This window comes from Euleptes europaea, chromosome 6 (genome assembly GCF_029931775.1).
Source record: "Euleptes europaea isolate rEulEur1 chromosome 6, rEulEur1.hap1, whole genome shotgun sequence".
Lineage (NCBI taxonomy): Eukaryota > Metazoa > Chordata > Lepidosauria > Squamata > Sphaerodactylidae > Euleptes > Euleptes europaea.
Genome location: NC_079317.1, coordinates 170,042 through 185,579, shown reverse-complemented (window position 1 = coordinate 185,579; position 15,538 = coordinate 170,042). Strand labels below are relative to the sequence as shown.

The 15,538-nt window shown below is 56.2% G+C and overlaps 1 protein-coding gene across 1 annotated transcript in view; it reads left to right on the top strand.

Annotated features, from left to right (window-relative positions):
* Positions 1 to 15,126: 15,126 nt before the first annotated feature.
* The window catches only part of PNPLA6 (patatin like phospholipase domain containing 6), a 66,495-nt gene continuing 66,083 nt past the window's right edge, over positions 15,127 to 15,538 (top strand). Inside the window, exon 1 of the mRNA XM_056851064.1 lies at positions 15,127 to 15,411. Within this exon, the coding sequence (XP_056707042.1) occupies positions 15,127 to 15,411 (285 nt within the window). The remainder of the gene's footprint in view (positions 15,412 to 15,538) is intronic.

Genomic DNA, 15,538 nt, shown 5'->3' with positions numbered 1-15,538 from the left:
CACTGTGAAATTTTATCATGTGAAAAAATCAAGGCCACGGGTGTCTGGTTGTAATAGACAGGACGTCTGAACTAAAGTCTTCAGCTGATGCCGGGAGGCACACGTTCTGTGCTCAGTGGGCAGGTCTGTTCAGGAAGGAGCATAAAAACTCTCTCTCTCTGCATAGGTGAAGAATGTGTGGCTCCCTGTCAGGCTTTGTATGCCAGCAGTTTAACTTCCCCCTCCCAAGATACCTGTTGAAGTGGGCGCCTTTTGGGTAGCCGGATTTTTAAACACAAGGTTTTTTTAAAAAAGAAGATATTTCCCTGTTTTTTAAGTCCCCTGTATATTTACGGCTTCAGTTTGTAAGCCCCTTTGAGCCATTTGGGAAAGATAGATATAAATATTTTAAGGAATTAATAAACGTGTGTGTTTTTAAAAAAATCTCCAGCCCCCTCTGCTCTTTTCCTCATAATGAATATTGCCCCTCTCTGGGACCACCAGTGGCAGCGTACAGGGCCATGAAGTCTGCGACCCTGTCAGCCTGCAGGGCGGCTCCAGGACCCAAATTTTAAGATGCCTCTGAGCACATAATGACATTAGATATTCAAAACACGTGTACCCAGCGTCGAAAGAGTTAACCTGCATTGGGAAGCGGGGTGAAACTTAAGGACTGGTTTCGGCTCTCCAGCTGAAACCCTTCCCAGTAACAAAAGGCAAGTGATCTTTTATCACAACTTGAGAAAGTCCTGTCCAAGTTCCTCTTTCACCTCCTCTTGAAGTCCCCTTGGCTCTGGGGCAGAGCTGGAAGCAGCGCAGAACTCAACCTGTACAACGCGTTGGGTAAGCAGACCGGTGGCAGTCCGGATGCAGCAGGTTTGGCAAGCTGGTGGTTTTAGGAGGTGCGCTCCAAAGGAGGTTTGGGGCACCCGAAAGTCTTCTCAGACTGGCAGCAGAGGCTCCGGTGGGCCCACGGCTGCTCTGCTTTGTGCGCAGGGTCTGATGCTGGGGCCACAAACACCCCGACCACCATCAGCGGGATAGCCCTGAAGGTGCCCCAGGGGCTCTGTTTCTCAGGTGCGAAAGTTTTAAAACAGTGGCTTGTTTTCTACAGTATCACCTGTGCAAAAGCAGCGATTGATTCTGGGTGCCTACTCTGCGCGTTCTCTGTGGTGGCCCCCGCTTTGTGCGGAGGACGTCAGGAAGGCTCCCCTGCCTCTGTCATTCCACAGAATGGACATCTTTGGGAAGGAGGGATTTTTATGGAGGGATTAGAATCGTAGTGAGATAGAACTGTCCAGAAGAGGGGCTGGGGGCTGGCTGCGTCTCCTGTCCCTTTGTCATCCCATACCCTGCATGGCTCCCATACCGCCCTGGGTGGGCGGCTGCTCATGTTCTCATTGTCTTTTGCATTCCTAGTCCTGTTGCATCGTTCATCAATAGACCCGTAGGATCGCGTTGTTGCCCCTCCTTCAATTCCCCGTTTGATTTTTTCCTTTGGCTATTTCTTTTTGGCCCTCTGACCTCCTGTGACACAGGAGATACACAACTGGGGGATGTGGGTGCAGATAGCAGACACTCCCTGCTGGCAACGGCAGTGAGGGAGGATGTTTCCTGGTTGTGCAAGGTAGGGGGGGGGGAGAAAGGAATTGGCACATACGTGCAGAACCAGTCACGAAGATGCCCATATGTGTCAGAACCGTGGGGCCTCTGTGGATGTCTCCGCCTGTCAGGAGAGATTCCCTCCTGCCTCCCATTAGAGGAGCTGCACTAAAGAATTATAAAGGCTTTTTTGCCTGTGCAGAACTGACTAGCAGCGGCGGCAGCAGCATTCTCCAGGATTTATCGATTAAAGGGAGATTAACAGTCTTTAATTCTGACAATACAAGAGTCAGGGGTTTGAGTTCAGTTCTCTTAACTATTAATCAGCCAACCAGACAGAACACCTGCAGAAACATTCATCTTTGGTTGAGAAAATAAAATCTTTTTTTTATTGAGTAAGACTGGGGGGGAAATTACAGGCATGAAAAATTAACCCTACCATTGCTGTGAAGATAAATACTAAAATTACTAAAGTTCCCAGCATTGCTTAATCAAGTGATAGTTTTAGCAAGTAATAGTTTTAAAGGCAAATCAGGTTCCGGCTTGTTGCCTCACTTCTTTTAGGGGTTATCAGAAAGCCGCACGTTGTTCTCACCCAGAAAACTCTCCTCATCGTCCGTCTTCTTCTGAGACCTCCTGTCCAGAGAAATCTGATTTGTTTGTCAGAGTAGTGATTATTTTTTTTATAAAAAAAATATCAATCTTATCTTTCTCTAAATCTGCTCTATCATAATCATGTGGCCATTATCTCGATAGCTGATTGGCTTATTTGCACTTATATTTAGTTATGAACCAATCAGCATGTGCATGAGTTACATCCGACACAGCAGTATAAGAAGTCCAATCTCAACTTAACCTCTGTTTAAAAACAGTTAATCTAACTTTTCTGTAACTGTTTCAATTAACTGTCCAAGATGAAAGTAGCTCTAAGCAAACGAGGTTCATTGACAGTTTACAAGGGGCTTTTGGACTCTGGGCTAACTGGCAAACTCAGCAAGGAAAGGGGTATAGTGATCTCATAGCTACCACTTCGCACCTTGCTTGCTGCTGCTTCTACAGTGGGGGCCATGGTTCCTATCCCCCCCCCAATGTGGAAGCAGCCAGAATTAGATTACTTGTGGAAGTATCCTGGGGGCCCATGAGCAGGGACTGCAGAGGGGGTGGCTCAAAAAAACGGAGGCCCCGTGGTTCTGCTAAGACCAACCACGTGGATCGCAGGACAATTTTTTTGGGGGGTGGGGTTATATCGGGAGAGGTGGTCCTGTAGAGAGGACAGTCCCACACCGTTTAGGGCTTTAAATGTCAATACCAAAACCTGATCCGGTACTCAGTCTGGAGCCAGTGCAGCTGGTGGCGCATGGGTGGTATACACTCTCTCCATGGGGTCCCCATAAGGACCCCCACCCCCACCGCATTCTGGCCAGTTGGAGCTTCTGGAGCAACTACAAGGGTAGCCCTGCGTAGAGCGACTTACAGTAGTCCAATTTGAAGGTGACCGTTGTGTGGATCGCTGTGGCTGATTCGTGCCTGGTTGGGAACTAGTCAGGGCCTAACTGGTTCTTGACATGGCAGCACGTGGTTTCCCTGTGAGGAACACCGGTGTGGGCGAGAGATGGTAGTTTCAGAGGAGAGTCACCAGGGCCACGGGACCGAGGGAAGCGGCACCCCCTCCATTCCACCTTGCGTGAAAGGACGTTGGGCAACTGGGCTGAGGACCGCAGGCACCCCCACAGGGCACGTGGCCTCAAGTGGTGCAATTAACCTGGTTGTGGAAAGATTTCATCAGTACCCGGAGCCACCTGTTGAGGCGATTGGCCAACCAGGATCAGGCCGACGTTGGTCGTTTGCCCCAGAGAAGGACGTTCTCGGCCTCCTTTCGCCAGCGTGGCCGTGTGTGGCGGGTGGGGCCTGCCCTTCTGGTGCTGTTTTGACCGCTGCTGTGCCCTCGTTTCCTGGGGGCCTTGGCTTTGGGCCAGTCTGGCCTGGAGGACGTACCTGGGCTCCGAGTCTCGGGCCCTGCGCCTGGAAGGTAGGGCCTCCCTCCCTGAAGGAACTGGGGTTGTTTCGTCTCAGTTCTGCAGTGGAACAGGCTTCCTTGGGAGGAGGTGGTGGTGGGGCTCTCCTTCCCTGGGGGTTTTGAAGCAGAGGCTGGATGGCCATCGGTCAGCCAGGCTGGTTCCGTGGCCTTGGGCCGGAGAGGAGAGGGGGGGGCACCTCGGCCCTCTTCTGGGCGTGGAGTGGGGGGGGTCAGTGGGGGCAGCGGCGGACCGGGCAGGGTGTCCGTCTGCTTGACGGCCAGGGGGCCCCTGGGGAAGTGGGCGGGGGGCCCCCCCTGAAACATTGGTCAGTCTGTTAAAAAGGCTAACGGCCTTTTTTGGGTAGCTTGAAAATGGACCAGAAGTTCCAATATTATGGTTATTTCTGCACGCGCGTAGAAGTGGTGTCGTGCGACTGTTTCAATAGACAGATCCTGCAGGCTGGGGCCGGTCCTGGGGCGACTCCGCAGGGAAGCTCAGCTGGGCGCCCCAGCCGGGGGCTCAGGGCTGCATTGGACGTGCTGTAGAAATCGAAGGGGGGGGTGCGTGGGTGGGGGGGGGGCTCCTGTCTCCTGGCAGCCCCTACGCGTGGGCCCTGTGTGCCCCGGGGGGGGGGCGGCGGAGGTGGTGGAGGTCGTTGTCCGTGTCCTGCCTCGTCAGGGGGTTGGACGGGAAGGCCCCCGGGGGGGGGGGGCGGCGGCGGCGGCGGCCCCTTCCGGCGAGCTGTCATTGTCCCCCCGCCCCTCCCCCCCCGGCGCCTGGCACTTCTCCGCGCGTCGTTTTAACGGCCATCTTTTAAATGTCCTGGGGTGGGGGTGGGGGTGGGGGTGGGGGGGCGCTCCCTGAGAGCCTCGGGCCCTTGGGGCTCCGGCCGGCCGGCCTCCTCCCCCGCCCTCAGGGCAAACGTCCTACCTATAGGCGGGCGAGGGAGGGAGGGAGGGAGGGAGGGGTCCTTCCGTCCTTCCGTCCTTCCATTGGTGCGGCCGGCCCGGAGCGCGCCTGGAGGCCCCGCCCCCTCCCCCCCTGCGCCCCAGGGGGCCGCCCGTGCGTCAGTCTCCCGGCGCCCCGCCCCCGCCGGCCCTGCCCGCCAATGAGCGGCCCCCGCGAGCCCCCCTCCCCCCTCCCTCTCAAGCGCCGCCGCCGCCGCCGCCGCCGCGGCTCCTGCTGGCTGGGCTGGGCTGGGCGGGCCGTGCGGGGGGGGGGGCGGATCCGTGGCGCCGGGGGGGGCGGGGCCCCCTCCTCGCCGGGCAGGTAAGGGCGGCCCCCTCCTCCTCCCCCCTCCCCCCCCCCGCTCGGGGCTGCGGCCGGCGGGGTGACCTTGGGCCCCCCTGGCCTCCCTCGCAGGGCGGTTGTCGCTGAGGCGAGGGCGAGGGGCGTGGCGCGGCCGCACTCGCTCGGGCCAGGCAGCCCGGGGGGGGTTATCCCCCTCCCCCTCTCTCTCCACGCCCCCCCTCCTTCCCCCCGGGAGGGAGGGGGGCGGGAGGAGGAGGACCCCCCCCCCGCGACCGGTAGGCCCCAGGGTGTGAAGAGGCTGCGGGGCTGGATGGGTGACGCGGGGCCCCCTGCGGGGTCTGGCGGGGGCGGGGCGGGGGATTTCCCTGGTGGTCTTTCGAGAAAAGCACCACGTAGTGGGGGAGGGGAGGGGCGCCCCCCCCCCCGAGCCGAGCCCTTGCAGCCGGAGGGCGCAGAGAGAGGCCCCCCCTCTCCTTCCCTTGGAGGGGCAGGCGGGGCTCCCCGAGGAAAGAGCCTCTCTCTGCGGCGGGGGGGGAGGGGCCCCTGTCCTGCTCCAAGGAGGTGGTGCGGAAGACCCCCCCCCCGCCCCCGCCCCCCCTCTCTGCCCTGAGACCCTGCAGAGATCAGGCCGCCCCTGCAGGTAGACCACGCTGCCCTCAATGGACCAAGGGGGGGGGCTGGTTCAGTCGAAGGGCCGCGCCTGGTGGGCTCGCCTGCCCTCGCCACGCCCACCCCCAGGCAGGCAGGCAGCCCCCCACCACCACCACCCCACCACCCTCTTTGAAAAACCATTGACCGGATCCGTACATTATGCCAGTAAAATTGCCCAGCAGAGCAGGAGGAGGGGGGGGGCGGGAGGAGGGCCAGGAAAGGCCCCCCCATCTTCTTTGCACCAGGCTTCAGCCGCAGAGCTTCTCCTTGGCCAGGGTCGTGCCGGGCCGGCCTGCCGACTCCGTGCTGGGCCAGGGAGACCCGCAAGCGCCTGGCGTGCGCGTGCCACTGCGTTGCCGAGCGGTGCCCGGGCCCCGGGCTCTTGGCAGCGCAGCCTCATTTCACAACCCTCCCCTGAGATTCTGTGGGTACGTTTAGAAGCTGCTCTGAAAGAAAACGGCTTTCGCTGCGCTTTCTGGTCAGCGGCGGAGCTTCGGCACCAATAGATGAGGTCCACAAGGTGACGGAGGAAGTGCCTGGCCCAGATCCGGATGCCCTCTTCGTTGCAGGCTGCCGGTTGTGCCCGGGTGACCCCTGCTGCTGCTGCCCTTGCTGAAAGGCGCTGCAGGGTTCCTCCTGTGTGTGTGTGGCGTGGGGGTGGGGGAATGCCTGGGCTTCCTTTGCTGCTGACCTCTCTCAGCCTCCCCGGCACAGCTATGGTGGAAGTAGCAGTGGGAGGGGGGGTCCTGCAAGCCTCTGTACCAAGGGGGGGGGAGAGTTGTCTGGCAACCTGGATCCAGCAGCCCCCTGTGCCCCCACCCCACCAAGCGGAAGGTTGTTGCTTTCTAATCAAGGCGGGCCACCTTCATAGCTGCAGCCCCAGTAATCCCTGGGCTCACGATCTTCAGGGGAGGCGGCGGCAGCGTGGTTGGCAGCTTTGGCTGAGCGCTGCGGCTGGGCCAGCCCCTCCTTAAAAGATCGGGGTTGGCCCTCTATCGTTTGATATTCCGATATTTAGCAGAGTGCATTAAGCTTAGCAAAACAGCAGAAGCTGACTCGTGCGTGCGTGAAAATAAAGAGCATCAGTGGTTTGCTCTAATCAAACTAAAGTACATTTATTGTGGAAATACACTTTGGATAGGAAAAGGACAAACAGGGTCCCCGACCCTAATCTACCTTGCTAATTCTCTAGATGTAAAAAGGTAGCTGCCTTCCACTCCCTCTTGGCGGTGAGAAGGCCTGAGCGCGGAGCGCTGGCTCTAGTGGCTTCTTGGATGAAGGACAAAAGGGGGGGAAGAGAGAGAAGGGAAGTTTCCCCTGACAATAGATCTCTAAACATCAAAGGGGACCGGAAATGAGGGTGAGGTGTGGCAGGAGATGACCTCCTCTATCCTCTCTCTCTATCTGACTCTCTGGTCAATTCCCCCCCCTCTCAATGTGGAGGCAAGTGACACCGTTAGGAAGGGCAGATTTCCCAACAGGTGTGATGCCAGGGGCCCAGGGCAAAGGGCTGGCTTTGTCCCCTACTGTCTGGGGTCGCTAAAGCACCGCCCCCTCCCCTTGGGTCCTGCCCAGACACCCAGGCCATCCTTGGAGGCTGTCCTTAATGTCCACCTGTCCCCCAAGGAAAGTGGGGAGGGGTTGCCGCGGGGCAACTACTGTCGACGAGCCTGGCGCATGGGGGAACTGGCAGAAAGGTGGGAGGCGGGCCAAGGCCTGGCAGGCGGAAGTGGGCAGGGGCAGAGGGAAGCTTCATGCCTGGCTGGCAGGGGGAAAGGTGGGGATGGGGAAGCCAGCCTTCTGCGGAAGAAGCCCCAAGCCCCGGGGGGGGGGCTGCCGTTCAGCCCCCTCCCTCCATGGTCTTCCAGGCGGTACCAATTAGGGTAGAGATGTTGAAGGCCCAGGGGACAAGGGGGGGAGGGGAAGAAGCAGGGTTTTTTTCTGAGGACCCTGGCAGAAATGGGAAACATGGGGCAGCAATAGGGGTGGGGGTGGTCCTTTTTCCCCTTTCGGAATTAGTGAAATGTTTTTAAAGCAAAGTTGTACTTAAACGTGTACTCTGAAATGTTGGTGTCATTATCTAATGCAGTGAATTGGTTTATATAATTTCTGTATATGCGCTAGACGTACAACATACATAAAAGAATGTTTGTTTTTTAAACTGGCATAATTTTGGCAACAGTTAATATGCTTTAATGTGTTTAAAAGGTAAAACATTACGTGACAGTTCTTGTGTTTCCAATGCTGTTACTCGATTTCCAGGTGTGCTGGTGGTCCCGCACAGAATGACTAGAGGAGCGTTTCGGTCAAAATAGCACACTTTCTTTTGGTTGCCCCACAGTTTGTTTTTACCTTTCCTTTTTATTTTCTTCTACCTCGCAGATGGCGAAATGAGGGCCCGGATGGGTGCTGAGGGAGCCGGAGGGGGCAGCAGGGGGTAACTCTCTTTGCAGTTTTTCTGATAACAAAGAAGATGCTTATACTGTTAAAATTCCACAAATGCCAAACAGTACAATGTATTGCTTATATTTGGTTCTGGGGGAAAAAATGTTGTTGTTTTTTCTTGTGGCTTCAAAACCTCTGGAAAGGTTGTATCTCTAGACCCAGAGTCTAGGGACAGAAGGAGCCGCCCTCTCCCCTGGACATGCCTCTCCCCCCACCCCCAAGAATGGTCTGTTCTTCTTCCCGTGGGCGGCTTGGCTGTCCTCACCGAGGGCAAGAGCTTTTTCCCTAGTGGCCCCCTGCCTCCCAATGCCCCATCCGGGGGCCCGGTGGGACCTTTCTAGATGCCGTGGGGCCTGTTGGAAGGAGTCGTTCACCCTGGCTTTCCACTGAGGGCGGTCGAGGCCGATTTCCCACATTGCCAACAGTTGCCACCTGGTTTTGACAGCCGTTTGGGGGTGTAGGCTGCCGCGTGCCAACCGATGGTGTTTTATTTTGATGTTTGTTAGGATGCTATTTTGTATTTTTAAGATTTTATTGGACGTCGTACTGTTGTTGGTTGATTGATAATTGAGCTGTTGTGAGCCGCCCCGAGACCCGTGACGCAGGGGAGGGGAGGGGTATATGGTTAAAATCAAGTACAAGGCAGAGGGGAGCCCCTGTCCTGAATGAGGAGGGGCGAGGGAGGCGCTGGGCGTTGCGACTGGGGGCGCCTGGCTGTTACGCACTTTCTGCACACCCAAGCACTTCAGGAACTGGGTTGTTGCGGGGGGGGGGGAGTCCAGGCTCCCCTTCTGCCTGTCGCAGCCGTGATTCTCACTACGCTGGCTTCTGAGTTCCTGTGTTTAAGGTGCTTGTTAGGGCTGAGGACTTAAATAACTGCCTGATTATGGCCTGGCAGCCATTAGTTTGCATCCCACAAGTAACAACAGTATCATAAGTGATCAATATTAAGAACAGAAGCGATGAAAAAGAAGCCAGAGCATAAGAACAGCATAAGACACCCACCAGGGAGCATAAAATGATATGGACAGAATAGTCCTCAGGCTAGGTTAGAAGCAAACCATAAAACAACTAAAAAAGATTTTAAAACCCTTTATTAAAAATATGCTTCTTGAGCTGGTGCTGACAAGAGAGTAAGGTAGGCACCCAGAAAGCCTCGGGGAGGGGGGGCATTCCACAGGCAAAGTGCCACCATTGAGAATGTGACCCACGTCACCTCTGCGGGTGTGGGCACACAGGCCACTGGGCTGAAGAGCCAGATCATAATTGGCAGGCTGGGCACAGTGGGAGAAGATCATGGAGATGAGGAGACTTTAATAACACCTCCTAAATCCTAGAAAGCACAGATAGAACCGTAGAATCATGGAGTTGGGACCACCAGGGTCATCTAGTCCAACCCCCTGCACAATGCAGGAAATTCTAAACTACCTCCCCACCCCCAGTGTATCCAGAAGATGACCAAGATGTGTTCCCTCTCATGATCTGCCTAAGGTCATAGAATCAGCGTTGCTGACAGATGGCCACCTAGCCTCTGCTTCAAAACCTCCAGGGAAGGAGGGATCCCCTTCTCCCGAGGAAGCCTGTTCCACTGAGGAACCGCTCGAACAGTTAGAAAATTCTTCCTAATGTCTAGACGGAAACTCTTGATTTAATTTCAACCCTTGGTTGAACATACTTGAGGAACAGCCAGTAGGCATGCAGATTTTAATCAGACCACCACAAAAGAACATGAAAGGATTTCGCTAGCTAACCCTATATTTAACAGCAGCATACGCTACCCTTTCTGGGATACACACGCCCTGTCAGATCTGGTCACTTTGGTTCCAGGGCCGTTGTGTGGACTGACCAAGGTCTGTGCCCTTCCCCCCCCCCGCCCCCCAATATCTTGGCACAGAATTGCAATCCAGCCTAACATCTTTAGGGGGTTTTCTGTAGCCAAGGAGTTTGTTCCTAGAGCTAAGCAGACTCCAGGGTACCAGTTCAAAGTTTCCTTGCAAGCTGACTCTTGAGCAGCCATTGCCAAAGCATGAGGGTTTAACCGAGTTCAGCACCCCAAAGAGAAAGCCAGTAACACTCCATCGTGACAATTTGACAGCTTAGTCAAATGGTGCAATTGAGCGTGGATTTCTGTTTCCTTTGCCAGGTGAATCTATCACTATACACCGGTCCCTCCCTTCCTGGGATATAACTTGAGGTTTAATTGCTCCATTCGAGTTGATAGGCCAGGGTTATTGTAAGAGCACATTTATCCTTTCCTAAGAAACCCTAAGTCAGTTTCTGACTTAGAAACATAGAGCTGGAAGGGACCTAAGGGGTCATCTAGTCCAATCCCCTGCACAATTCAGGAAATTCACAGCTACCTTTCCCCCCACCCCCATCCCCAGTGACCTCTGCTCTGGGCCCAGAGGGAGGCAAAACACCTCCAGAATCCCTGGGGCAGTCTGGCCTACAGGAAATTTCCTTCCTGAACCCAAAGTGGCGATCAGCCCTACCCTGGGCATGCAAGAAAGGGCCACGAGAGCCAGACACTGATGCAAACCTTCCTGCCTCACCCCCCTCATGATCTGCCTAAGGTCACAGAATCAGCATTGCTGACAGATGGCCATCTAACCTCTTCTTAAGAACCTCCAGGAAAGGAGCACTTACCACCTCCCGAGGAAGCCTGTTCCACTGAGGAACCTCTCTGACTGTTAGAAAATTCTTCCTAATGTCTAGACGAAAACACTTTTGATTTAATTTCAACCCATTGGTCCTGGTCTGACCTGGGGCAACAGAAAACAACTCCGCACCATCCTCTTGAAGATGGTTAGCGTATCCCCTCTCAGTCTTCTCCTCTCCAGGCTAAACATACCCAGCTCCTTCAACCTTTCCTCTCATACGACTTGGTCTCCAGACCCCCCACCATCTTTGTTGCCCTCCTCTGGACACATTTGCAGCTCGTCTACATCCTTCTTAAACTGTGGTGCCCAAAACTGAACCCAGTACTCCAGGTGAAGTCTGACCAGAGCAGAGTGAAGACTTCCTTCCCTCTTGGTGACTTATCCCCCTCCCCCCGCGTCACAGGGCTCAGGGCGGCTCACAACCGTTCAATCAACAATCAACCATCAGTGGGAGCAGAGGGGCTTCTCCCACCCCTCTTGAAGCCCTGCATCGTCTCATCTCCAGTAGGGGAAACTGAGGCATGGTGTGCTCCACAAGGGAGCATATCGTCACGTGTTCCCTTGTCCCAGGCGAAGGAGGGCAAAGGCGCAGGGCAGTTGTGGGTCCGCTGTCCCTTGTGGGCAGTTTCCTTTGACACTTTGCGCATCTCTCCACTGACCCCAGAGCAGGCGTCTCATGCCTCCCCCCCCCCGCCTGGAGTCTTAGAAGACAAGGAAGCCATCCCTCTGCTCCCGGGGTAGTGCAGAGAGGCAGGTCCCAAAAGAGGTCCCTGCAGGGCAGTCTTCTAGTTTCTGTTTGTCCCCGTGAGATTTCCCTGGTGCGCTTCCAGCTGAATGGAACTGATTGCATCAGACGGGCGGTTGCACAATCCGGAAGTGTAGAAGCGGAGCTGCTGCCGCCGCTGCTGCTTTTGTCCTCCATGCCTGTGACAAGCAAGTCTAGAGAAAGTCTCATTAAGGAGGAAGATTCAAGAATTCCTGATCACAATAACTGGTTTCAGAGGACAGCCCACGTGGGGCTTTTTGGGGTATAAACCTTTGAGACAGCCTTATGCCCGGAAAGCCTTGCCGCTCGATTCGAGCCCAGGAGCACCTGAGAGACCCAACAAGATCTTCAGGGTATGAGCTTTTGAGTTGCTTTATGGGAACACAAGCCGTCACTGGGAGAGACCAGAATGCCAGGAAAAGAGGGAGACCCAACCTGAGATGGATGGACTCCCATCAAGGAAGCCACAGCCCTCAGTTTGCAAGACTTGAGCAAGGCTGTCAACGGCAGGACATTTTGGAGGACGCTGATTCATAGGGTCTCCATGGGTTGGACATGACTGGATGGCACATCACACACGTGCACAAAAGCTTTGGAGAGTTTCAGAGGGTGGCGTCTGGGCATTGGTCTGCAGTAGAACAGTCCAGGAGCACCTTAGAGACCAGCAAGGCTTTTGGGGTATAAACCTTTGAGACGGCCTTATGCCCGGAAAGCCTGGCTGCTCTTTGGGGTGCTGCTGGACTCCCGTCAAGCTTCTGGGAGTCAAAACTCCCTTAATAACTATAATGGCTTTGCTCAGGTTTCTGGGCGGTTCTTTCAAGACACAAAATAATTACCTCCCTTCTGGGGATGTTGTGTGTGTGTGTGCTCGTGTGCTCGCACCAGCAAGTCACAGCTGACTTATGGCAACCCTGTAGCGTTTTCTAGGCAAGAGAGGTTCGGAGGTGGTTTTGCCATTTCCTGCCTCTCTGCCTGGGTTGAGACAGTTCTGGGCACGAGGGTCACCCAGCAGGCTTCATGCGGAGGGAGTGGGGAATCGAACCCGGTTCTCCAGAATGCAGTCCCGCTGCTTTTAACTGCTGCCCCATGCTGGCTCCGGGCTGCCTTCTGCTGATGGTTTAATGCTCCAGTGAAGTTAGGTGGTGTACAGATTCCCTGTTGTCGGGCTGTGTTTACTGCTGCTTTTCTGTTGCCTCCAGCAGCGTCTTGCCTCTGCTCTCTGTGTCCGTGTTTGTTGCTCCATCTTGGCATAGCTTCCCTTCTGGAGCTGCCCGCGGCTGGCATCCAGCTCTGTTCTGTCAGCACGGCCTCTGGGTATGAAAGGAGGCTGGTGTGCGCCTCTGCATCAGGAGCGATTTGCAGATGCTGCACTCCAGGGGCGGGGTGGTGGTGGTGGTGGTGGCGAGGCATGGCCACAGCCCGGGCCCATGGCAGGCCGAAGCCACAGGAAGGACTGTGTGGCTCGATCCTTGGCTTCTGGGTGCTGGACTGCTGGAAGGAAGGAAGGTGTGAGCTTTGAACGAAGGCTGGGCCTTCTGACTCTGAGGGCAGGGATGGAAGGGCCGTCCTCCTTGGAGAGCTTGGCCGCTGTAGCAGAAGGTGCCGCTGAGCAGCTAGGGCCTTGGGCGGGATGTTCCCAGTGCCCGCCCCTGCCCTGGGTTTGCCTTTGTGCCACAGGGAAGTGCTTGTGCGTGTTGGCAAAGGACTGGGCAGCGTGGAAAGAGAGCGGGGGGCAAGGGGGCCCCTGCATGAACAAGGAATCTCAAAGGAAACCGGGTGTGGGTGTGTCTGCACATGCTGTACGTGCTGCTAGAGTGTGGCTTCTTGTTGCTTAAAAACCGACCATCTTCTCTTCGTGTGTGTTGGGTGTTGTTGGGTACCCCTGCCAGGAAGTCTGGGTGGAGTCTGTCTGCCCGGTTTGTAGCCCCTGCACCTACCTGCGTATTAAGAGGTTTTATACTTAAATTAAAAATAATAATTTATTAAAGCAGTTCACAGGTATCACAACCAAAACAAAGTCCAACAACTGAAAATAAGTATTTGGGAGATACTCAAGGAAAAGATTTTTTACAATCCTGATCATCAGAAACAGATTGAAAGGGTTAATTTTGACCTGCCTAGTGGAAAAGGACTAGCCGGCCTCTCCGCAAGCCAGGAGCGCTGGAAAAGCCCTTCTTCGCAGCAGGGGCTTCCCTCTCGGGCCCCACGGGGGGGGGGGATCGTGAACATCGGGAGGGTTCCTATGGGACAAGCCCCCTCCCATGCCAAAAACCCTGTAAAAAACCTACCTGCCTGAGCCAGGGAACAGTGAGGCCATTTAGGCAGGGGGAGGTTTTTGCCTTGGACTGGCCGCTCTCTAGATGCACATTTTCCCCATCCAAAGTCTCTAAACTCAACAATGAGCCCCCGTGCAGACTTTTGAGAATTTGGGTGGGGGAAATGTGCACCTAGAGAGCGGCCAGTCCAAGGCAAAAACCTCTCCCTGCCTAAATGGGGGGTGGGAGTTGTGCCTGGCCCCTAGGGCATTGGCAGTGTGGGTCCACTGGAGATTTCTGTCTGCCGAAGGGATTCCTGTCCGTCCGGGGGGGAGCGTGACCTGTCTCCCTCCTGGTTCCTGCTGTGGCCCCAGATACCCCCCGGGAATGCTGATACTGGGGGGAGAAAGGGGGTGACCTCCCTCCAGGCACTGCATGGCGGGGGAGTTGGAAGTCTGGGTGGGGGAGGGCATGCAGAAATCAGTAATAAAAAATCGCCCCCATTTCTGTCTTTGAAAATCCTCCATGGGATCCAAGCCAGTCTCTAAATAGGGGCAGCACACAGAGCTCAAGAAAGTGAGCCAAGCCACAAACTACAGACAGTGATTGCTTCCCCACACAGCGCTTCCTCCGCCCTGCCTCCCCAGCGGCTTCTGTCGTAACCTGGGGGGGGGGGCTTCTGAGTTTCCCCTTCCCCAGGTTGGGTTAATGAACATTGCTGGGTGTGTGTTGTGTGCCGGGGGCGGGGGGCGAAGTTCAATAGCCTGTTAGTAAAAGGGGGCGGGCCTTCAAGACTGACTGCCCTTATTCTGGCAGGTGTGCTTCCCCCCACCCCTGGAGAGGAGGGCTTCATTCAGCCGCTGGGGTGACTCGGCAGCCTCAGCCAATGGTGGGCTGTGGAACCGGAGGGGGAGGGGGGCGCTCTGGCGGGAGGGCCCGTGGGGGGCAGCTGAGAGGCCAGAGCCCCCCCCATCCCAGGCGTGTCTGCAGGGGGAGGGGCCCCTGGGGCTGGGGGGGGCACGGGAGTGGCAGCAGCAGCAGCGGAGCTCGGGGGGGGGGGGAACCTCCGGCTCCTCCTCTGCCTCCCCGGCCTTCCTCCCTGGCGGGAGCAGGTGAACCAGCCGGGTACCCTTTATCTTCCTTAGGAATGATGGCCACTCGCACCCCATGCCCTAATGGGAAAGGGCGGGTGTGGAGCTGAAGAAGCCCCCCACCCCCAGCCACTGTCTCAGCTGCCCCTGGGGTGGTCGTGGCCTGGATCTTTTCCGGGGGCGGGCTCTCTACACCTGTACGCTCAGGTCTCATAGAACTTCATTTTCTTACCTGTGAAAGCCACCCCCCCTTAATGTGGGGAAACTAGCATTGCTCAGTGGAACAGTGGGCTTTATTTCTGTGTGTGTGTGTGACCCCCCCCCCCCTGGCTCCAGGCAGGTGCCAGAGCCCAGAGCCATGAGCTTCTCTTGAGAGGTCCCAGGTTTCTAAAGGAGTGTGCAGGACAAATGGGTGCCGCGTGGGGGCCCCCTGGCATCCTGGGGGCCCCAGTGGTGGCTTCTGAGTCTGGAGCGAGCCGTGGGGCCTTGGCTGGGCCCGAGTGCTCCAGAGAGCCCCACAGGCGGCTGCTCCTTGAGGAGCCTTCAGGGGACATGGACAGAAAGCACAAAAACCACCATGGCGAAAAGTGGGACCCAGTGAAGCCGTCGGGGCCCACCCTCCGCTCCCCGTTACGTTGCCCGTGTGCTTTGGTGTTCCAGGGCAGGAGGGTGGTGGAATCCCCGTCTTTGGAGGTCTTTAAGCAGCGGCTGGATGGCCATCTGTCGGGAGTGCTTTGCTTGTGGGATCCTTCATGGCAGGGGGGTTGGACTAGATGGCCTGTATGGCCCCTTCCAACTCTGTGATTCTATGAATAGGAGG